This window comes from Bufo gargarizans, unplaced genomic scaffold (genome assembly GCF_014858855.1).
Source record: "Bufo gargarizans isolate SCDJY-AF-19 unplaced genomic scaffold, ASM1485885v1 fragScaff_scaffold_395_pilon:::fragment_2:::debris, whole genome shotgun sequence".
NCBI classification, from domain to species: Eukaryota; Metazoa; Chordata; class Amphibia; order Anura; family Bufonidae; genus Bufo; species Bufo gargarizans.
The window spans coordinates 96,460-120,059 of NW_025334108.1; the positions used below are offsets into that span (position 1 = coordinate 96,460).

The following is a 23,600-nucleotide window of genomic DNA, read 5'->3' on the forward strand; positions in this document are numbered from 1 at the left end:
ACAGTATATCCCATCGTGTAGGCCCCTATCACTGCTATTTAGCCTCAGGCCCTTTGCCTGGTGCAGACGGGGTTCCCGCCCCCAGTATGAGGCTATGGCCGCCCCTGAGCAGGATAGCCCCGGAGCTCCGCGTCGCACACCGCCCCAGCGCAGTCGCCTCTTACACTCCGACGTCACAATGGTCCTAGCACCTGTAGATTTATTCAGAGGGGGCGTCAGGGGTCGCCCCTACTGTTCAATATTCTATTAGATCCTGTATTGTGACAAACCCCCACCTGTCAGAAAGTACGGAACGGAGGTAATATCGGCCTAAGGCTGCACTACTGACAACTGCAGGATGTACATGGCCTCCTGTCAGACGGCCATCTTACCACCCCCAGCCCTCAGTAGTGCAGCCTAAGGATTTGTGCGGTCATCAGCCCCGCCCCCTCAGAACTGCTGACGGCCACCAAAACAAGCCAAACACACAGGAGACTGAGGGCACCGACCTCAGCCCAGGGAGAGTGAGCGACACTACAAGTCCCAGCATGCCCTGCGAGCTCTTGGCTCCAGCAAAATGGCGGCCGCTGGAGGGAGGACTTCTAACGGCCTCTAGTGCAATGCAGCGGACACGCCCACAGTGACGTCAGCGGCGAGAAACAGGAAGTGACGCCAAGTGTTTGAACCGAGACCCGGGAGTGCTGGTGAGAATGGGAGGGAAAGTCCGCGGAGGGGCCCCGGGGAAGAGGAGGGGGCCCCTGAGAGGGAAGTGATGCTGGGGGGCGGCTGAGGAGGGGTTCAGTGCTGGTGGGGTACAGGAGGAGCAGTGGAGGGGTCCAGTGCTGGTGGGGTACAGGAGGAGCAGTGGAGGGGATCAGTGCTGGTGGGGTACAGGAGGAGCAGTGGAGGGGATCAGTGCTGGTGGGGTACAGGAGGAGCAGTGGAGGGGATCAGTGCTGGTGGGGTACAGGAGGAGCAGTGGAGGGGATCAGTGCTGGTGGGGGTACAGGAGGAGCAGTGGAGGGGATCAGTGCTGGTGGGGTGCAGTGGAGGGGATCAGTGCTGGTGGGGGTACAGGAGGTGCAGTGGAGGGGATCAGTGCTGGTGGGGGTACAGGAGGAGCAGTGGAGGGGATCAGTGCTGGTGGGGGTACAGGAGGAGCAGTGGAGGGGATCAGTGCTGGTGGGGGTACAGGAGGAGCAGTGGAGGGGATCAGTGCTGGTGGGGGTACAGGAGGAGCAGTGGAGGGGATCAGTGCTGGTGGGGGTACAGGAGGAGCAGTGGAGGGGATCAATGCTGGTGGGGTACAGGAGGAGCAGTGGAGGGGTCCAGTGCTGGTGGGGTACAGGAGGAGCAGTGGAGGGGTCCAGTGCTGGTGGGGGTACAGGAGGAGCAGTGGAGGGGATCAGTGCTGGTGGGGGTACAGGAGGAGCAGTGGAGGGGATCAGTGCTGGTGGGGGTACAGGAGGAGCAGTGGAGGGGATCAGTGCTGGTGGGGGTACAGGAGGAGCAGTGGAGGGGTCCAGTGCTGGTGGGGTACAGGAGGAGCAGTGGAGGGGATCAGTGCTGGTGGGGTACAGGAGGAGCAGTGGAGGGGATCAGTGCTGGTGGGGTACAGGAGGAGCAGTGGAGGGGATCAGTGCTGGTGGGGTACAGGAGGAGCAGTGGAGGGGATCAGTGCTGGTGGGGTACAGGAGGAGCAGTGGAGGGAATCAGTGCTGGTGGGGTACAGGAGGAGCAGTGGAGGGGATCAGTGCTGGTGGGGTACAGGAGGAGCAGTGGAGGGGTCCAGTGCTGGTGGGGGTACAGGAGGAGCAGTGGAGGGGATCAGTGCTGGTGGGGTACAGGAGGAGCAGTGGAGGGGATCAGTGCTGGTGGGGTACAGGAGGAGCAGTGGAGGGGTCCAGTGCTGGAGGGGTACAGGAGGAGCAGTGGAGGGGATCAGTGCTGGTGTGGGTACAGGAGGAGCAGTGGAGGGGTTCAGTGCTGGTGGGGTACAGGAGAAGCAATGTTGGGGTCCAGTGCTGGTGGGGTACAGGAGGAGCAGTGGAGGGGATCAGTGCTGGTGGGGTACAGGAGGAGCAGTGGAGGGGTCCAGTGCTGGTGGGGTACAGGAGGAGCAGTGGAGGGGATCAGTGCTGGAGGGATACAGGAGGAGCAGTGGAGGGGATCAGTGCTGGTGGGGGTACAGGAGGAGCAGTGGAGGGGATCAGTGCTGGTGGGGTACAGGAGGAGCAGTGGAGTGGATCAGTGCTGGTGGGGGTACAGGAGGAGCAGTGGAGGGGATCAGTGCTGGTGGGGGTACAGGAGGAGCAGTGGAGGGGATCAGTGCTGGTGGGGTACAGGAGGAGCAATGTTGGGGTCCAGTGCTGGTGGGGTACAGGAGGAGCAGTGTTGGGGTCCAGTGCTGGTGGGGTACAGGAGGAGCAGTGTTGGGGTCCAGTGCTGGTGGGGTACAGGAGGAGCAGTGTTGGGGTCCAGTGCTGGTGGGGGTACAGGAGAAGCAGTGTTGGGGTCCAGTGCTGGTGGGGGTACAGGAGAAGCAGTGTTGGGGTCCAGTGCTGGTGGGGTACAGAGGGGTACAGGAGGAGCAGTGGAGGGGATCAGTGCTGGTGGGGTACAGGAGGAGCAGTGGAGGGGTCCAGTGCTGGTGGGGGTACAGGAGGAGCAGTGGAGGGGATCAGTGCTGGTGGGGTACAGGAGGAGCAGTGGAGGGGATCAGTGCTGGTGGGGTGCAGGAGGAGCAGTGGAAGGGATCAGTGCTGGTGGGGTACAGGAGGAGCAGTGGAGGGGATCAGTGCTGGTGGGGGTACAGGAGGAGCAGTGTTGGGGTCCAGTGCTGGTGGGGTACAGGAGGAGCAGTGTTGGGGTCCAGTGCTGGTGGGGGTACAGGAGGAGCAGTGTTGGGGTCCAGTGCTGGTGGGGTACAGGAGGAGCAGTGGTGGGGGTACAGGAGGAGCAGTGTTGGGGTCCAGTGCTGGTGGGGTACAGGAGGAGCAGTGTTGGGGTCCAGTGCTGGTGGGGTACAGGAGGAGCAGTGTTGGGGTCCAGTGCTGGTGGGGTACAGGAGGAGCAGTGTTGGGGTCCAGTGCTGGTGGGGTACAGGAGGAGCAGTGGAGGGGTTCAGTGCTGGTGGGGTACAGGATGAGCAGTGTTGGGGTCCAGTGCTGGTGGGGGTACAGGAGGAGCAGTGGAGGGGATCAGTGCTGGTGGGGGTACAGGAGGAGCAGTGGAGGGGATCAGTACTGGTGGGGTACAGGATGAGCAGTGTTGGGGTCCAGTGCTGGTGGGGGTACAGGAGGAGCAGTGTTGGGGTCCAGTGCTGGTGGGGTACAGGATGAGCAGTGTTGGGGTCCAGTGCTGGTGGGGTACAGGAGGAGCAGTGTTGGGGTCCAGTGCTGGTGGGGGTACAGGAGGAGCAGTGTTGGGGTCCAGTGCTGGTGGGGTACAGGAGGAGCAGTGGTGGGGGTACAGGAGGAGCAGTGTTGGGGTCCAGTGCTGGTGGGGTACAGGAGGAGCAGTGTTGGGGTCCAGTGCTGGTGGGGTACAGGAGGAGCAGTGTTGGGGTCCAGTGCTGGTGGGGTACAGGAGGAGCAGTGTTGGGGTCCAGTGCTGGTGGGGTACAGGAGGAGCAGTGTTGGGGTCCAGTGCTGGTGGGGTACAGGAGGAGCAGTGTTGGGGTCCAGTGCTGGTGGGGTACAGGAGGAGCAGTGTTGGGGTCCAGTGCTGGTGGGGTACAGGAGGAGCAGTGGTGGGGTCCAGTGCTGGTGGGGTACAGAGGGGTACAGGAGGAGCAGTGGAGGGGATCAGTGCTGGTGGGGGTACAGGAGGAGCAGTGGAGGGGAACAGTGCTGGTGGGGTACAGGAGGAGAAGTGGAGGGGATCAGTGCTGGTGGGGGTACAGGAGGAGCAGTGGAGGGGATCAGTGCTGGTGGGGGTACAGGAGGAGCAGTGGAGGGGATCAGTGCTGGTGGGGTACAGGAGGAGCAGTGTTGGGGTCCAGTGCTGGTGGGGGTACAGGAGGAGCAGTGTTGGGGTCCAGTGCTGGTGGGGTACAGGAGGAGCAGTGGAGGGGTTCAGTGCTGGTGGGGTACAGGAGGAGCAGTGTTGGGGTACAGGAGGAGCAGTGTTGGGGTCCAGTGCTTGTGGGGTACAGGAGGAGCAGTGTTGGGGTCCAGTGCTGGTGGGGTACAGGAGGAGCAGTGTTGGGGTCCAGTGCTGGTGGGGTACTGGAGGAGCAGTGTTGGGGTCCTGTGCTGGTGGGGTACAGGAGGAGCAGTGTTGGGGTCCTGTGCTGGTGGGGTACAGGAGGAGCAGTGTTGGGGTTCAGTGCTGGTGGGGTACAGGAGGAGCAGTGGTGGGGTCCAGTGCTGGTGGGGTACAGGAGGAGCAGTGGTAGGGTCCAGTGCTGGTGGGGTACAGGAGGAGCAGTGGTGGGGTCCAGTGCTGGTGGGGTACAGGAGGAGCAGTGTTGGGGTCCTGTGCTGGTGGGGTACAGGAGGAGCAGTGTTGGGGTCCAGTGCTGGTGGGGGTACAGGAGGAGCAGTGTTGGGGTCCAGTGCTGGTGGGGTACAGGAGGAGCAGTGTTGGGGTCCAGTGCTGGTGGGGGTACAGGAGGAGCAGTGGAGGGGTCCAGTGCTGGTGGGGTACAGGAGGAGCAGTGGAGGGGTCCAGTGCTGGTGGGGTACAGGAGGAGCAGTGTTGGGGTCCAGTGCTGGTGGGGTACAGGAGGAGCAGTGTTGGGGTCCAGTGCTGGTGGGGGTACAGGAGGAGCAGTGGAGGGGTCCAGTGCTGGTGGGGTACAGGAGGAGCAGTGGAGGGGTCCAGTGCTGGTGGGGTACAGGAGGAGCAGTGTTGGGGTCCAGTGCTGGTGGGGTACAGGAGGAGCAGTGGAGGGGTCCAGTGCTGGTGGGGTACAGGAGGAGCAGTGTTGGGGTCCAGTGCTGGTGGGGTACAGGAGGAGCAGTGTTGGGGTCCAGTGCTGGTGGGGGTACAGGAGGAGCAGTGGAGGGGTCCAGTGCTGGTGGGGGTACAGGAGGAGCAGTGGAGGGGTCCAGTGCTGGTGGGGTACAGGAGGAGCAGTGTTGGGGTCCAGTGCTGGTGGGGTACAGGAGGAGCAGTGTTGGGGTCCAGTGCTGGTGGGGGTACAGGAGGAGCAGTGGAGGGGTCCAGTGCTGGTGGGGTACAGGAGGAGCAGTGTTGGGGTCCAGTGCTGGTGGGGTACAGGAGGAGCAGTGTTGGGGTCCAGTGCTGGTGGGGGTACAGGAGAAGCAGTGTTGGGGTCCAGTGCTGGTGGGGGTACAGGAGAAGCAGTGTTGGGGTCCAGTGCTGGTGGGGTACAGAGGGGTACAGGAGGAGCAGTGGAGGGGATCAGTGCTGGTGGGGTACAGGAGGAGCAGTGTTGGGGTCCAGTGCTGGTGGGGGTCCAGACGGGTGAGTGATGTACCTGACATTGTATTTCAGGCACAGAGAATGGAGCAGCCGCCCCGCAGACCTCGTGGCCCCATCAGGCGCAGCTCGAGGGAGGCTCCTGACGTGTGCGTGGCCTTCCCGGGGCCGGTGACGAGGGAGAGCTGCTGCCGCTTCATCTGCGAGCTCCTGAAGCACATCCTGCACCAGAGGCACCAGCTGCCCCTGCCTTACGAGCAGCTTCTCCACTTCTGTAGTGGGAAGAAGGTAAGTGGCCGCCGGCCCCCCTTTCGCTTCCCTGGTTCACCTTTTAGCCCCTTATGTTGTCTCTTTTCTCCAGGACGGTGAAGAGGTTGTGAGAAGACCGATAAAGGAGGCGTCAGATTCCCGCCAGTGTCAGCGCGCCCTCTCAGACTTGGCGGAGGTAATGTCCCAGCTGGACGTCTTCTTCACACTGACCGCTGTGCCCCGGGTCCTGCTGCTGTTGGGGGGCTCCGCTGTCAGCCCTAAGGAGCTGTATGTGATAGACATGGAGGGCATCCAGGTGGGCAACGGTGAGCAGAGCCTGAGCCCGCGCTCCTGCCTTCGTCAGCTCTTCCGGGCGCTCTTCCTGGCTGACCCGTTCAGTGACCTGCGCTCTTCCAGCCTCATGAGTGTGGTGCTGATGGTTCTGGGACATCGACACTGCGCCACAGACTGGTTCCGACCCAAACTCAACTACAAGGTGCCCACCAGGGCCCACACCCTGACCATCAAACTGTCCAGCAGTGGAACTGAAGACACCACGTACCCCAGCGACGACTACGTCTGGTTTCAGGCTCCGATCACACTGAGAGGATTTCATAACTGAGGACACAGAGACCCTTCTACTCGATGCCAAATACATGATGGGGGGATTATCTGGTATTATCTCAGGGTTACCCCCACTCGCCCTCTATATAATCACATCATGGACCGCCTCCAGTCCAGTGCAATAGAAGGCTGCCCCACCGGATCCACGGCGGATTTCAGGGCCAGCGGACTCCGTGGATGTACCTCATACATGTGATATGTACATGGCTCCTACAGAACCATCTCCAGGACGTGAGCCCCGTCCTCACAGCCTCTTCCACGGTGCTCCAGGGACAGCCGGGTGCTCCGAGCATCTTCCTGGAGGCTCAGTCCTACTGTCAGCTGCTATATTTGGATTGTAATTTGCCCCCAGAGGCCGCCTCTACCTCAGGACTGACGAGTGCCGCCAGTTGAGCCCGGTGGTAGGTTCACGCTCCGGCATCCATTGTGGGACCCTCTACTCTCGGGTGCCCTGTCCCATCTGCAGTGGTCATGTAAGGGTCTTGGGCTCTTGGTTTCTCCCAGCCTCTCGGGACCCCTGTGTGTCCCTGTGATGGGGCGCTCTGCACCTCCGTTATCCGCCATGTTTACTTCAGGAGACAAGGATCATGTATCGCGGACTCCTCTTATTACTGGGTTTTTATTGGGCGATTATAAATTATTTATTTGACCCACAGTGTTTTAAAGGGAACTTGATGCCCCGGGACCCCCACATGGGGTAATACTGCCAGGGACTGGCTTTATGAATGCGCCCCTCTAAGATTTCTGTAGAAAATGCCCTTGTAAGGTCGCACACGTTTTTACTTATTAGGGTTGAAAAGCCGCGGGGCGTTCTGATAATCTGAAGAGTCCGAGCCTGACTCTCCTGAGCTTGATGGAGGTCGGCCTTGGATGCTGCCGCTCGGTGCGTCCTGCCCGACTCCATCGCCATATCTGGCCTGAACGGAGTAGACAAGCTGAGATCTATAGGAGATGGGGCGTCAATCCAGCGCTAAGGAAGGGGGGGGGGTTTAGGACAGAGGCCTCGCCCCCATGACTAATTAGCATATTACAAGTTATACCTTCATTTTCTATGTAATGCCGACTTGCGGTTTATACTGGGAGGACCCTGCGGTATAACGCCGTAGAGGGGACTCGCTGGGCGCCAGGTTCCTATTAGGACTTTGTTTTTAATGACGTGAGAACGGCGCGCCGTTCCTGCGCCGACCGCCCATCCCGGACTTCTTGATTTGGGTATTTTTTTAAATCATGGAAGTAAACTGTTCATTAAATGAAATGTCTTCTGTAATCGTGTCCTTGGCCTGAAACGTGCGCTCCAGAAGTGAGCGGAGTCCATCCTCCTGTCATGTTGGGGGTAGTGCTCCTCGACCACAGACTACATCCTCTGGCCTTTTCTCTTCTATACGGTGGATGACGCACATGTAGCCACAGAAGTCAGGGAAGAGAAGCTGAGTTGGGACAGGTCCACCTTCCGCTCTGCTGACCTGGCCCTGGCGCCTCCAGAGGTTAATGCAGCCGCTGAGACCGCGGTCTGATGAGTAATGTGCTAACACTGCCCATACACCATTAATACAGCCTCCCCCCGCCGGCCGCCCCCTCTCCTGACACACATAAACCCCCCCTCCCCGGCCACCATCTCGCTCTGCTCTGGCCGCCCCCTCTCCTGACACACACAACCCCCCCTGCCGGCCACCCTCTCTCTCTCTGCGGGCCGCCCCCTCTCCTGACACACATAAACCCCCCTGCCGGCCAGCCTCTCTGCTCTGGTCTGGCCGCCCCCTCTCCTGACACACACAACCCCCCTGCCGGCCACCCTCTCTCTCTGCCGGCCACCGCCTCTCCTGACACACCCAACCCCCCCCCCCCCTGCCGGCCACCCTCTCTCTCTGCCGGCCTCTCCTGACACACCCAACCCCCCTGCCGGCCACCCTCTCTCTCTGCCGGCCGCCCCCTCTCCTGACAGACACAACCCCCCCACCCCTTGCGGGCTGCCCCTCCTCTCCTGACCCTGCCGGCCACCCTCTCTCTCTGCTGGCAGCCCCCTTTCCTGGCACACAAAATCACCTGATCCTTGTGTCCCATGACATCACCTGTCAGTCAGGAGCCCCCCACACTCATCAGCCGAACCTGTGCAGCCGGCAAAATTGTGTATGACCTGAAAAGTTAGAAAAAATGCCGCCTAACTGGACTGGTGCCTGAATCCCCTGTATTGCTCCTGTGGTCACATGACCATGTCCATGCAGATCTTTATTTCCAGTGATGTCATGTCCATGGGCGGGGCAGCGATGGGGGAGAGTCTGTGGCACATGCTGGGTAAGAGGAGCTATAAGCTAGGTGGGGGCAAGGCTGGAGAACTGCATGATGGGTATGGCTGGCTACAGCAACAGGAAGGAAACAAACCGGAGGGATCGGTTTACATGGTGAAAATGTGTCAGGAGAGTCCAAACTGAAAGAGAAAAGGTGCGGGGAACATGTACATGAGGTAAGTGACCATATGAGCAAAACCCCTTTAAGTCTCATGTCTCCCCTCTAGTATCTTAGGCTTACCCTAGCTCTGTATGTGACGGCCATGGTGAGCATACCTCGGAGGCGCTGTAGATTAGACCCTGATGGGTTTCAACAGATGAGTGAAAATGAAGACGAGAAATGTGTGAAAAGCTTCAGTCCAAGGAAGAGGAATGTAATAAAAGGCTCTGAAGGTGTCCGGCACCTGTAATGGACCTCTGCGCTTAGTCTTATGGGGTCCTCGGGCCTAAAAGACCAACCTGGAGGATCGTCCCCTCATCAGATGCACAGACTGGATCCAGCTTTCTACTAGGGGGAGATGGGAATAATGGAGGGGCACAGCCCGACCATGGCGCCGAACAGACGCATGGAGTGAGAGCTCTTACCCCCGACCATCATTAGCATCTAAAATCGGTGAAAGAAGAAATCCAACCTTGGCTCCCAGACACCGTCCAGAGAGGTCTCGCACCAGGAGCGGCATTCGTTATTTTGCTTTAAGAGAGCCCCTCTCCGGAACTCTCACGATTTTCTGAGGTGAGCGCTGACATAGTGGACTTAATGCGGTATTCCCATCACATACAATGGGAGCATATCGCTAGGACCCGCACCTACAAGGAGAACGGAGCGGGGAGCGATGTGGCTGGAGGACCCCGGGTCCGTCCACCACCAGGCACTGCTCCCCTACAAGTAAATGGAAGCGCATGTGCGGCCCCGGCTCCTATTCATTTCTGTGGGGCAGACGGGAATAGCTGAACCAGCGCTCGCCTATTTTCAGCGGCCCCATTGATATGGAGGGTGGCTGCGCATGCGCAATGCTCCCTCCATTTATTTCTCCGCTCCATGCTTGTTGTATCAGACAATGGGGGAATATCCTAGCGATATGCCCCCATTGTCTGAGATGGGAAAACCCCTTTAAAGGGGGTTGTCCATGTTATTTTTATTGATGACCTTTCCTCAGGATAGGTCATCGATATCAGATCGGCAGGTCCAGCACCCCCGACGATCAGATGTTTGAAGAGTGCCAGTGCTGCCTCCTCTTCATTGTTTATCTGCTCACCATCACATCCATAGCCTCCCATTGAAATAGCTGATCAGTGGAGTGTCGGACCCCCGCTGATCTTATATTGACGACCTATTCTAGAATGCCGCCCATATGCTTTTGGACTTGTTTGATGCACAGAACCATTAGGAGGAACAACATTCGAGCCCGTTGTTATTGGAGGTTGGTGCCTCGGACCTCATTACCTTTGTCCGACAGCTAGTTAGAACTTCTTTTATAAGCCTACCGATTTCTCCACTTGAGCTGGATGGAGCACTCCGGGCCTTGGGGCCTCGCAGCATTGACCTGGCCAGAACACGCAATGTGATCTGTTGGATTCGTTTTTATCATCTCAAGAAGGAAATCATGAGACTGACTCGCACTAAAGGGACACTTGACTAGGAAGGGGCACCCAAACAGCTATTAGCTGCCCTTTCTTGCCCCACATTGCCAAAGAGACGGGCTTTGTGCCCATTCCTGTCGGCCCTACGTGACAAGGGTCTACCCGATTCCTGGGGTTTTCTATTTCAATTGTAAGTACGTCTTGGTGCCTTCACCTATTATCTGCGCTCCACTTAGGATCTTCTGGACTTCGTCTCCACTCTGGATTTATTTCTGAGTGGCCCTTTGCGCCACCTTTACCACAAAGAGAGACCTGACAAGGACACAGGAATAACCAGCCTCAGCTTGATAATCATGACGGAGCTCAAGATCCAAATGCCTGACTCCCTAGATGAGCCCATCCTTGCTGGGGCTCGACCCCCGAGTGGACACGGATTTGACACCCTGTCTGCCTGGCCTGGGGACACTTAGTTTTTCTTGCGTTCAGTTTTCTTATGTTCTCCCTCGGATGGTGTGCTTGCATCACGCTCCCTACCTGACACTGTCCCTAGGGAATAGGACTGGTCATTGAAGCAGAACTTACTCCAAGACCAAGTTTGTTGTCAGGCCGTGCAACGGACCTTCACAGATTCCCTTTGTTTCACTCGATCCCAACTCTCTCAGTGGAAGGCTTGCAGGGTGTCATACGGGGGTTCTCCGACAGCAGGGCTCTAGAAAGAAAAGGTCTTTATCATGGATTAGCTTCTCGCACTAATCCAAGTCTTAGAGACTTTACATAAACAAGAACAAATCCCACCATTTTATCCTCCCTCCTCAAGGCCAGGATGGACCTGAAATCTCTTCTAGATCAGATCGGGAAAGGTATAAAAGGTTTTGTAAGGAATATTCTAACACGTTGGGCAAGGTCCTCACTTTATCCACCCACGTTATTCCAACACCTTCATCCCATCTATATCTTCTGGAACCAGAGTTATGCGTCCTACATCAGAGGAGGTGGTAAGTACATTTAAGGATTACTACTACTCCCTCTAATTTACAGGGACCCTCGGCCAATCTGTCCTCAGTGGACTTTATCCAGCGAGTGGAGGATTATACTCAACAGACGGCTCTGCCTCGTTAGAGAGCGAGTTTACAGAACCTGCAGCCATTAAGGCTTCTCCTGGAGAGAAAAGTCCAGGCCCAGATGGGTTCACAGGTGTTCATCGCAGTCTCTTCCTTCTCCCTTCACACTGCAATCTTTAATTAACCGCTATATAACTAGATTTATACATACTGATGACGTTGGATTTATACCCCAGAGGGAGGCCAAACTTAATACCAATAAAACCATCTACTGATTTCCCATGCCTCTAAAAAAAGCCATCCCTTCTTGCCTGATCTCAGTCAATGCTGGGAAAGCTTTTGAACAAGTCAATTGGACCTTTCTGCTCTCTGCCCTCAGAAAAATAGGTAATGGCCTGACATTTTTACATAAAATATTTTATCTCTATCTCCCCTCCTCCTCTGCACGGATCGGGGTAAATGGCTCTTTCCTCCTTCAGCCCCATTACTAATGGTCCCAGACAGGGCTGCCCCTTGTTATATAACGGAAGACCTGGTTGTCGTGATTTAGAGCTCTCCTGATAGCCAAGAATCTAAGTTAGATCTGAACTGGCCCTTTATGCCGATGACTTATCGCTCTAAGTCACCAATCCCCTCATCTCTCTGCCCGTTCTGTTACAAGAATTGAACAGGCTTGGGACCCTTAGCAACTTCAAAGTAAACTATTCCTAAACTGAAAGGCCTTACCCTAGCCTTATCTTCCTAAACTGAAGCCCTTACCCTAGCCTTATCTTCCTAAACTGAAGCCCTTACCCTAGCCTTATCTTCCTAAACTGAAGCCCTTACCCTAGCCTTACCTTCCTAAACTGAAGCCCTTACCATAGCCTTACCTTCCTAAACTGAAGCCCTTACCCTAGCCTTATCTTCCTAAACTGAAGCCCTTACCCTAGCCTTATCTTCCTAAACTGAAGCCCTTACCCTAGCCTTATCTTCCTAAACTGAAGCCCTTACCCTAGCCTTACCTTCCTAAACTGAAGCCCTTACCCTAGCCTTACCTTCCTAAACTGAAGCCCTTACCCTAGCCTTACCTTCCTAAACTGAAGCCCTTACCCTAGCCTTACCTTCCTAAACTGAAGCCCTTACCCTAGCCTTACCTTCCTAAACTGAAGCCCTTACCCTAGCCTTACCTTCCTAAACTGAAGCCCTTACCCTAGCCTTACCTTCCTAAACTGAAGCCCTTACCCTAGCCTTACCTTCCTAAACTGAAGCCCTTACCCTAGCCTTACCTTCCTAAACTGAAGCCCTTACCCTAGCCTTACCTTCCTAAACTGAAGCCCTTACCCTAGCCTTTGTTGGGGCAAAACCCTCACCTTCCAAATTGAAGTTTTAGGCTACTTTCACACCTGCGTTCGGTGCTGATCAGTCTTGTATCTGCACAGACTGATCCGCACCGATAATGCAAACGCTTGTATCCGTTCAGAATGGATCAGTCTGCATTATTCTTTAAAAAAAAAAAAGTAAGTCAAAACGGATCCGTCTTGACTTACATTGAAAGTCAATGGGAGACGGATCCGTTTTCAATTGCACCATATTGTGTCAGTGAAAACGGATCTGTCCCCATTGACTTTGTAAGTCCGGACGGATCCGTTTGGCTTGCAGCGTTTTGGTGTCTGCCTCAAAGGCGGAACCGAGACCAAGCGCAGCCAAACTGATGCATTCTGAACGGATCCTTATCCATTCAGAATGCATTGGGCTGAACTGATCCGTTTTGGACCGTGTGTGAGGGCCCTGAAACGGATCTCGCAACCGGACCCAGAAACGCCAGTGTGAGAGTAGCCCTATTTATGAGCGCTCGGAGAGCTGACACAGACACAGCCTAATGATGGCTTCACTGATAGTGACCGCTCTTTGGATCTCATCTTGAGAGTTGACAGCAACAGATCCCAAATGCAGATATCAGACTGGAAATGACTTCTGGACCTTTTATCTGCTGATTGTAATTGGGATAATGAGGGAATAACTCACACCGGCCATGGGACAGCCGAGAAGACAATTGTCCCATTACTTCTGGTCCCTTCACAAGTGGGAGGCGCAGATACAAACTTCTGTAATTCCGGCACCGTTTACCTGATTTGGATGTAAATCCCCCTCAGATTACAGCCGACAGTCTGCGGGTAAAGCCGACAGTCTGCAGGTAAAGCTGACAGTCTGCAGGTAGAGCACATCTTGTCCGTTTCATCTCAAATCCATTGTGGTGGTGTATAGAGCCAGAAATGTTAGAATTGTGTCCATGTCCCAATATTTATGGACCTGACTATATCATAATGGGTTCGCACTATACATACAGTATACATCATAATGGGGCCGCACTATACATACAGTATACATCATAATGGGGCCGCACTATTATACACTATATGGAGAAACTTGTCTTCAGAGAGGAGAGACACACGCATGAAGTCACCTCTTCCCTCACCCCAGTGTCTATTTGCTATGCCATGACAGTGTTGGATCTCCTGTCTTCATCACAGATGTAATACTAGAGGCCATATCTCATGTCCACTTCCCCCAAGACAATATACACTCCTTGGAACAAAGGTCTCAAGAGCCTGGATAAGAAACTTTTGGATGAATCACCAAGGACCGATTCCTCAGCCTCAGAAAAGTCCTCATTACGGATTCCTCCGCCTGTGACTCGGGGACACATGGAGACAAATTGTGGGTCCACAGAATATCATCCAACCGGAAAGATCTCAGGGTTGTCAGACTGGCCTTAGCTCACTTCTCGCCTTCTCCTCACAGCCACCAACAGCTTCTTCGGTCAAGATAATTTATCAAATGGTTTATATCAGTAAACAGGCTGCAAGGAGCTTAACTTTTCTCAGAAATCAATTGGTGCAATCCGATTAGCAATCTTTCTTGTCAGCACAAAAAGTTGCAGCAGAAACTGGAAACGTTCCCTGTGATGCTCAGCTATCTGACGTGTTCAATGTGTTGTCCTCGGTGCTGAACACAAAACTTTGAAGTTTTGAACTTTCTGTGTTGATAACTTTTGAACCACTGGAGATATTGCAAATCTGATTGTGCAATCGATTTCTGAGAAATTCCAGTCTTCCTTGATATGCTACATGTCCCCTTCCCATTGGAAAAATTTGCCCTTGATCAAATGTGCCTGCTTTCAAGATGGTGGCCATGTTGCAGACACAACCTGAAAGATAGGCCCCTCACCCATTACTTACTGGGGTATTCAGTCATTTCATTTTCTCTTTGGTTTCTGGCGTCTTGCAGCTTTTGACTCGCCTCGTATCTGGGTTTACGACACCCACCGGCATATGATCTGATCGGTCTCTTTTATTTCAATCACAACCTCAAAACAAAAAATACATAAAAAATAATAGAATAATAAAAAAGAACAAAAATAAAATAATATATATAATAAAAAAAATTATATATATATATATATAGTAGCCCAGCGGTCGCCAACCACCGGGCCGTGGACCATCTGGTACTGGTCCTCGGGATGGGGGGGCTGGAGTTGAATGGCAGGGACGGGAACTATTGGTCCTTGTGCCGCGCCATTTAGCCTCATGAGGCAGTGCTAAGATGCAGGATTGTCACGATGAGATATTTTGCGGATAGGATGTGGACCCATTCATTTCAGTGGATCCGCAACCAAATGTCCGTTCAGTAGCCCCGCAAAAGATAGAACATGTCCTATTCTTGTCCTTTTTGTGGAGAAGGATAGGCATTGTTACAATGGACGTCATTCATATTTTTTGCGGATCTGTGTTTTGTGGACCGCGAGAATGCACCCCATATAAAGGGGACGTCAGAGTCCACGGCACTATAGAGCCTCGGGGTATGCAGAGTCCCTGTGCCGTAGGGTATACAGAAGCTTAGGGAGAGCAGTCATTTTCAATAGATTAACCCTTCCCACTACTGATAATGACGAAGTACTCCGCACTTTCAGCTTATCCCCGAAGTAAATAAGCGAGAGCTCAACACCGAGTACGAGCGGGAGCTACGAATGGGAGACTATAGTGAGACGACTGCGCTCCAAGATGCCAACCCGTTCGACGGAGCGGCATAAGAAAGGATTTCTGTAGTTAGTTAGGAGACCAGAGAAGTGTCTATAATCGAGGCGGCATGTGGCAAGGAATTTCTGGGGTCAGACAGGAATAGAACCGTATCATCGGCGTTCATACCAATACGATCGGCCCTGCTGCCCAAACAGCCACCTCCATAACCGGCCAATTATTAGCACCAAGGGCTGGAGGCTACTGCAAAAAGTACGGGGATAATGGGCATCCCTGTCTGGACCCCTCCACAAAGCAACCATTCACCATCAGCAGGTCCGGGGCCGTCTACCCAACCCGGGCCCTCCCTCCATTTTAGTTTAGTTTTCTATATGAAGAGGCTGCGGTGCTTCGAGAGCGTCACAGTCTCTTCTTAGGCCATATGACATCTTGAGACAAAAAAAAATACCCCAAATTGGCTCCTAAACTGAAAAATGTAGTCGCCAAATTTAAAATACATATAATTATAATAAAAAAGACATGGAGGAGAATACAGCACCACACACCTCCTACATCCAGGGACATCTCCTGTCATGTAGACCTTCTCTTTCCTCTTCTCCATTTGACCCAGACCGCCATGACAAATTATTTCAGCCACATCTCGTCTCTACAGAGTTTGTAACACAGACACGTAGATTTCTCCGTTTTTCCATCAACCTCCTCATCCTGGTGTCCCCAGTGTCATCCTACGGCCACCCCAATACTGTGCCCCCAATGCCCCAGGAACTATACTGCTGAAAAAATAGTGACCCTAATAGACATAATTGGGGTCATTTATCAAACTGGTGTAAAGTAGAACTGGATTTCCAAAAGAGCCGTCAAATATGAATGTATGAATATGAAGCTGTGAATATTAGGCGCCTGTACTTAAATATCCAAGCGGGCCAGGTCCACACCTCGAATGCGGCGGTCACATCTCTTGATGCGGCCAAAGCATTTGACAGTGTGGAATGGCGGTATCTGTGGTCTGTACTCCAGAAAATGGGCTTCGGCCCCGAGTTCATAAAGTGGATACAATTATTATATGCTGGTCCCAGAGCGTCAGTGGGTGAATGGCAATCAGACCCATTCCACATTCATAGGGGGACTAGACAAGGGTGCCCTTTGTCACCTCTATTATTTGCGGTGGCGATAGAGCCACTAGCTGAAGCCCTGAGAACCGCGGGCCTAGTGAAAGGCTTTCAATATGGAAATCTCACTGAAAAAGTCAGGCCTCATGCACACGACAGTTTTTTTTTCACGGTCCGCAAAAACAGGGTCCGTGGGTCCGTGATCCGTGACCGTTTTTTCGTCCGTGGGTCTTCCTTGATTTTTGGAGGATCCACGGACATGAAAAAAAAGTCGTTTTGGTGTCCGCCTGGCCGTGCGGAGCCAAACGGATCCGTCCTGAATTACAATGCAAGTCAATGGGGACGGATCCGTTTGACGTTGACACAATATGGTGCAATTGCAAACGGATCCGTCCCCATTGACTTTCAATGTAAAGTCTGGAGTCCCTTTACTTTCTCACTTGTGTTCATAATGCAGACGGTGGCTCCGTTCAGAGCGGATCCGTCTGCATTATATTGTTAAAACATTTCTAAGTGTGAAAATAGCCTCAGACGGATCCGTCCAGACTTTACATTGAAAGTCAATGGGGGACGGATCCGTTTGAAAATTGAGCCACAGTGTGTCATCTTCAAACGGATCCGTCCCCATTGACTTACATTATAAGTCTGGACGGATCCGCACGGCCAGGCGGACACCCGAACATAACTTGAAGCGTCCCCATCACCATGGGAACGCCTCTACGTTAGAATATACTGTCGGATATGAGCTACATCGTGAAACTCATTTCCGACAGTATATTCTAACACAGAGGCGTTCCCATGGTGATGGGGACGCTTCAGGTTAGAATACACTGCAAACTTGGTACAAGACTGCCCCCTGCTGCCTGGCAGCACCCGATCTCTTACAGGGGGATATGATAGCACAATTAACCTCTTCAGGTGCGGCACCTAAAGGGGTTAATTGTACTATCATATTCTCCTGTAAGAGATCAGGGCTGTCAGGCAGCAGGGGGCAGACCCCCCCCTCCCCAGTTTGAATATCGTTGGTGGCACAGTGTGCGCCCACCATCGCCCCCCCCTTCCTCCCTCTATAGTTAAAAATCGTTAATGGCACAGTGTGTGCCCACCATCGCCCCCCCCCCTTCCTCCCTCTATAGTTAAAAATCGTTGGTGGCACAGTGTGCGCCCACCATCGGCCCCCCCTCTCTCTATAGTAGTAACAACCATTGGTGGCAGTGTGCGGCCTCCCATTCCCCCCCCCCCCCCCCATCATTGGTGGCAGCGGAGTTCCGATCGGAGTCCCAGTTTAATCGCTGGGGCTCCGATCGGTAACCATGGCAACCAGGAAGCTACTGCATCCCTGGTTGCCATGGTTACTTAGCAATAGTACAATTGTAGAAGATTCATACTTACCTGCTTGCTGCTGCGATGTCTGTGTCCGGCCGGGAGCTCCACCTACTGGTAAGTGACAGGTCTGTGCGGCGCATTGCTAAAGAACTGTCACTTACCAGTAGGAGGAGCTCCCGGCCTGTCACAGACATCGCAGCAGCAGGCAGGTAAGTATGAATCTTCTACAATTGTACTATTGCTAAGTAACCATGGCAACCAGGGATGCAGTAGCTTCCTGGTTGCCATGGTTACCGATCGGAGCCCCAGCGATTAAACTGGGACTCCGATCGGAACTCCGCTGCCACCAATGATGGGGGGGGGGGGGCAGATGGGAGGCCGCACACTGCCACCAATGGTTGTTACTACTATAGAGAGAGGGGGGGGCCGATGGTGGGCGCACACTGTGCCACCAACGATTTTTAACTATAGAGGGAGGAAGGGGGGATGGCGATGGTGGGCACACACTGTGCCACCAACGATTTTTAACTATAGAGGGAGGAAGGGGGGGGGGGGCGATGGTGGGCGCACACTGTGCCACCAACGATATTCAAACTGGGGAGGGGGGGGGTCTGCCCCCTGCTGCCTGGCAGCCCTGATCTCTTACAGGAGAATATGATAGTACAATTAACCCCTTTAGGTGCCGCACCTGAAGAGGTTAATTGTGCTATCATATCCCCCTGTAAGAGATCGGGTGGTGCCAGGCAGCAGGGGGCAGTCTTGTACCAAGTTTGCAGTGTATTCTAACTAGAAGCGTCCCCATCACCATGGGAACGCTTCTGTGTTAGAATATACTGTCGGAAATGAGTTTTCACGAAGTGAAAACTTAGATCAGAAAAAGCTTTTATGCAGACGGATCTTCGGATCCGTCTGTATGAAAGCAACCTACGGCCACGGATCACGGACACGGATGCCAATCTTGTGCGCATCCGTGTTCTTTCACGGACCCATTGACTTGAATGGGTCCGTGAACCGTTGTCCGTCAAAAAAATAGGACAGGTCATATTTTTTTGACGGACAGGATACACGGATCACGGCCTCGGCTGCAAAACGGTGCATTTTCCGATTTTTCCACGGACCCATTGAAAGTCAATGGGTCCGCGAAAAAAAACTGAAAACGGCACAACGGCCACGGATGCACACAACGGTCATGTGCATGAGGCCAAACACTGTATGCGGACGACTTACTGCTATTTTTGGAGGATTGGGAGACTTCCGGAGGCTATTAAGGTTATAAATGATTTTGGCCAACTATCTGGATTAACCATAAATTGGTCGAAATCCTTCATAATGCCCTTGTCTAAAAAAGAGAATTCGACTCCGCTAGTGGCACCAGACCTCAAAGTCGTTACATCTTTTTAATACTTGGGGGTGAAAATATCTACTGATACTCGAGATTATAGAGATCTAAATTTGGTACCTTTACTTGAAAGGTTCAGAAGTAAAACGTAAGCGTGGACTAAATTACCTCTTACGCCGATTGGTAGAGCCAACCTTATTACAATGACTCTCATGCCCCAATTGTTGTATCTTATCCACAATGCACCAACATGGATCCCACTCTGGTTCTTCTACAAGGTCAATGCGATCTTTAGAGATCTCATATGGAAACGAGGTGTCCCACGCATAAAAGTAAGTACACTACGGAGGCCTAAAACCCATGGGGGATTAGCTATACCAGACCCATGGGTATATTATGTCGCGGCCCAACTGCAGCATATCAGGGGCTGGGGAGACTGAAAACCTAAACAAGACGGGGAGGGTTGTGAAACATCTTATAGGAAAACAATGTCCGCTATCAGCCTTAGAGGATGGGACCTTCTATAATAGAGGTACGCAATACCAGATATTAGGAGTGATAGACAGAATATCGTGGAAAGCCAGGTCTATGGCTAAAATACCTGGATATACAACATATACACCAATATGGCCAAACTATATGTATAGAGAAATAGGCAAAGTGTCAGAAACGAAGATGTGGGAGCGGTACAGTCTTTATAGGATGGCTCATTTATTTTCTAATACCCTAAAAGAATTTGTACAACTACTACAATAGGCACCAAAACCTAGTATTCCAGACCTCACCACAACGCAGGGGAGCACAAAGGGGGCGATATCCCTCCACTACAAGACCCTGATGGAAATGCAACATAAAAATCGGCCATTAGGATTGTATGGGAAATGGAAGTCTGACATTGGGGATCTGACTGAGGACTTATGGGACGAAGCAATGCAGAACTTTCAAACAATAGCAGTGAGCGAAGCACAGCGGGTGTCACAATTGTACTTGATGCACAGGGTTTACAGAATCCCGGGTCTGTTAAAAAAAAAAGATGGGATACAGAACTGATGACTGCTGCCCAAGATGTAATCGGCGTAACGCAGACCTAATCCATCTAATGTGGAATTGTCCAAAACTTAGGAGATACTGGATAGAAATTGTGGAATTGATAAATACTGTGTTCCAAACAAATATAGATGTTACACCCCTAACGTGTGTTTTAGGATGTGTTAAAGTACAGCCAGGAATGGCGAAGAAAAAAAACGTCCATTATGCGTATTTTATATCAAGCCAGAAAAAGTATTGCACAGCACTGGATAGACCCACAGCCGCCAACACTGCAAGTGCCAGTAAACAGGGTACATACATACCTTGGTAAAGTTGGAAAGACATGTCTATCAGAAGAGAGGATCGGTCAAAAAATGTGAGATATGGTTCTCGTGGTTAAGATACTACAACATTATTTAAAAGTATAATGGGGAAAATGCACCAATAATATTGTAAGCTTGATTAACCACTGCCTGTTGGGAAGTACGGATGCGAATCACATGTTTGATGGGTGGAATGTGATTATGAGGTCTGCTGATGACGGAGTGAAGACTTCGCATGAGACATGCAGAAGAGGGCATGTAAATGATGCCACGGAGAGGATTCTGGACCTTCACTGGTTGCAGGACTGAAAAAGGGATGGGAGGGTAAAAGGGGTTGTTATTGTAATATGTTTTTTTACAAAACTTTAATTAAAAAAATATCTGATTTAAAAAAAGAAATACTCGGGCACTCATCTATCCAGGTAATGCCAATTCCTGCCACTAGTTTTCTTTCGTCCCCTACAGTGGTGTGGTAAGCACAACCATCTATGTACGCACCGGGGAGTAGAGAGCAATAGTCTCCGTCATACACCTTGAAAGGGGAAGATTTTTGTTCCTCTAGAAAGTCATCCACCAGCTCTTCTGTATGAGAATGAGCGGCGCAGTCATGCAGTTCAGCAAGTCCTTGGGCCACTTTATTTTGCCTATACCGAACCTCCAACGGCCATCCTTGTAAAGACCAGGTCCAAGCAGTGATCCTGCTGTTAGACAAGTCACCATCCCTAAATGTATCACTCTGAAGATATTGTAGGGGTTGATGGGCCGTTCAGCAATGATTTTCTCAGACTGTGGCTAGTAAAGCTTTTTCACAGTCGCTAAACTTTATTTCTACTGGTGACAGCGATTTACTTGCAGGAGCAATAACTTTATGCAATTTATCCTGTTTTTGGCATAGGACAGCACTAATACTAAGATCCATAAAACCAGATAAAAGGGTTTACCCCCCTCTGGATAAGCTAGACATGGGGCTTGGGCGAGTCTCCCTTTAAGCTCAGACATGGCTTGTTCCTCATCCTCCCCCCTTATCCAGGGTACACTCATCTCGGTTTACTAATCTCAGCATATAAAGCAATGTAACACTGCGCGCTTACTCTACAATAGCCAACTTGTCACCACCTTCCTACAGCCCAGCACTGATATCTACATATGTCTCAGTCCTACCTTGACAGGTGTCCGTGCTGTGGGTATGTATCGTGCGGCGGTCCTCACTTCTATATGTGGGGCAACAGGGAGAGCGGATCCAAGGGAAGATGGCTGCAGCATAGACTATTTTATGATATTGAAGTTTGGGCGTTCGCCCCGGCCGGTGGCAATATACTCCTGTTACCTTTTGCTTACGCTCACTTCTGAGTGGGTGACGTCACCGCAAGTGAACTACGGATGGCAGTGAGGATCTAACTTCCAACGCGTTTCGAGTACAAGCGGTACTCTTCGTCAGGGAATGTTACACTCACTGCGCATATTCTCACTACTTATAGTCTGTCGTCCGCCTCTCCTTCCCCCCCGTCTTTATTGCTACTACTCAAAACCAAACAGCTCTATTTCTGAGTTCAAGCCTCTTGGTAACAATGTTTCTAAATTAAATATCCACTCTCACTAATACGCATTAGTGAACACATGAACAACATAAAGAAAAAAATCTATCCAGACACTTTACCGAGGTACACAAAGGACAATTAGAAGGAATGTCATTCATGGGTATAGAAAAAAGGTAGAAATAGATGCCCGGGGTGGAGACCAGGGGCGGACTGGGCCGAGGGGCAGGGAGGCAATTGCCCCCCAGGCCTCCCTAAATAAACGGCCGCTGGGCCGCCCGTCTAAAAAAAAAAATTTTTTTTTTTTTATTCTTCAGGGCCGCACCGCCGATCACCACAGGCGGCGCGGCCCTGGATGTAATTGCGGCCGTGCTGTGGGGCAGGGGAGGGAGAGGCATGTCCCTCCCCTGTTCTTCTGATAGGCCGCAGGCACTAATGCCTGCAGCCTATCAGAGGTCGGCTCAGGAAGCGCGATGACGTCATTATCATCGCAACGCCTGAGCCGGCAGCACACGCTGCTGATGGAGGTAAGTATTTTTTTATTATTTTTTCTTTGCGGAGATCTGTCACTATGGGGGGGGCGGAGATCTGTCACTATGGGGGGGAGATCTGGCAGTATGGGGTGCACTATAAGGGGAGCTGGCACTATGGGGGGCACTATAAGGGGAGCTGGCACTATGGGGCGCACTATAGGGGGAGCTGGCACTATGGGGGGGCCTATAGGGGGAGCTGGCACTATGGGGGGGGGTACTATAGGGGGAGCTGGCACTATGGGGGGGTACTATAGGGGGAGCTGGCACTATGGGGGGGACTATAGGGGGAGCTGGCACTATGGGGTGCACTATAGGGGGAGCTGGCACTATGGGTGGCACTGTAGGGGGAGCTGGCACTATGGGGGGGGCCTATAGGGGGAGCTGGCACTATGGGGGGCCTATAGGAGGAGCTGGCACTATGGGGGGGTACTATAGGGAGAGCTGGCACTATGGGGGGGTACTATAGGGGGAGCTGGCACTATGGGGGGACTATAGGGGGAGCTGGCACTATGGGGTGCACTATAGGGGGAGCTGGCACTATGGGGGGCACTGTAGGGGGAGCTGGCACTATGGGGGGCACTGTAGGGGGAGCTGGCACTATGGGGGCACTGTAGGGGGAGCTGGCACTATGGGGGGGCCTATAGGGGGAGCTGGCACTATGGGGGCACTGTAGGGGGAGCTGGCACTATGGGGGGGCCTATAGGGGGAGCTGGCACTATGGGGAGAGGGCTTATAGGGGGAGCTGGCACTATGGGGAGAGGGCTTATAGGGGGAGCTGGCACTATGGGGGGGTACTATAGGGGGAGCTGGCACTATGGGGGGGTACTATAGGGGGAGCTGGCACTATGGGGGGGACTATAGGGGGAGCTGGCACTATGGGGCGCACTATAGGGGGAGCTGGCACTATGGGGGGCACTATAGGGGGAGCTGGCACTATGGGGGGCCTATAGGGGGAGCTAGCACTATGGGGGGAGGGCTGGCACTATTGGGGGAGCTGGTACTATGGGGGCATTTCTTACTGGCACATTATGGGGGGGCACCATGGGGGAGAGGAGCACTATGGGGGTAACTGGGGGCTCTAAAGGGGCTTTTTTTCTAATTATTGGCACATTCTGGGGGGCACTATAGGGGAGAGCAGCACTATGGGGCATCTGGTGCTACTATAGGGGCATTATTTGGGGGCACTATGGGGAAGTGGGGGCTCTAAAGGGGCCTTTTGTATT

The 23,600-nt window shown here is 53.0% G+C and overlaps 2 protein-coding genes across 4 annotated transcripts in view; one reads left to right on the forward strand and one right to left on the reverse strand.

Annotated features, from left to right (window-relative positions):
- Nucleotides 1-23,600, reverse strand: part of LOC122922499 — a 59,838-nt gene that overhangs the window by 13,976 nt on the left and 22,262 nt on the right. For 2 of the 3 annotated variants that reach the window (XM_044273112.1, XM_044273109.1), the window contains exon 2: nucleotides 14,386-14,513. The exons of the other annotated variant lie outside the window; for it this stretch is intronic. The gene's annotated coding sequence lies outside the window, so the exon portion shown is untranslated. The remainder of the gene's footprint in view (nucleotides 1-14,385; nucleotides 14,514-23,600) is intronic. 3 annotated transcript variants of the gene reach the window in all.
- On the forward strand, nucleotides 576-7,485 carry LOC122922500 (MAD2L1 binding protein). The gene is made up of 3 exons (XM_044273113.1): nucleotides 576-683; nucleotides 5,443-5,655; nucleotides 5,729-7,485. The coding sequence occupies exons 2-3, from the start codon at nucleotides 5,452-5,454 to the stop codon at nucleotides 6,236-6,238; spliced, it is 714 nt and encodes a 237-aa protein (XP_044129048.1). The 5' UTR covers nucleotides 576-683; nucleotides 5,443-5,451; the 3' UTR covers nucleotides 6,239-7,485.

What these genes read in the sequence shown, in the direction of transcription:
- LOC122922500 (XM_044273113.1), top strand. Translation starts at nt 5,452, where the DNA reads ATGGAGCAGCCGCCCCGCAGACCTCGTGGCCCCATCAGGCGCAGCTCG. An exon ending in ACTTCTGTAGTGGGAAGAAG is followed by an intron (nt 5,656 to 5,728) that starts GTAAGTGGCCGC and finishes TCTTTTCTCCAG; the next exon opens with GACGGTGAAGAGGTTGTGAG.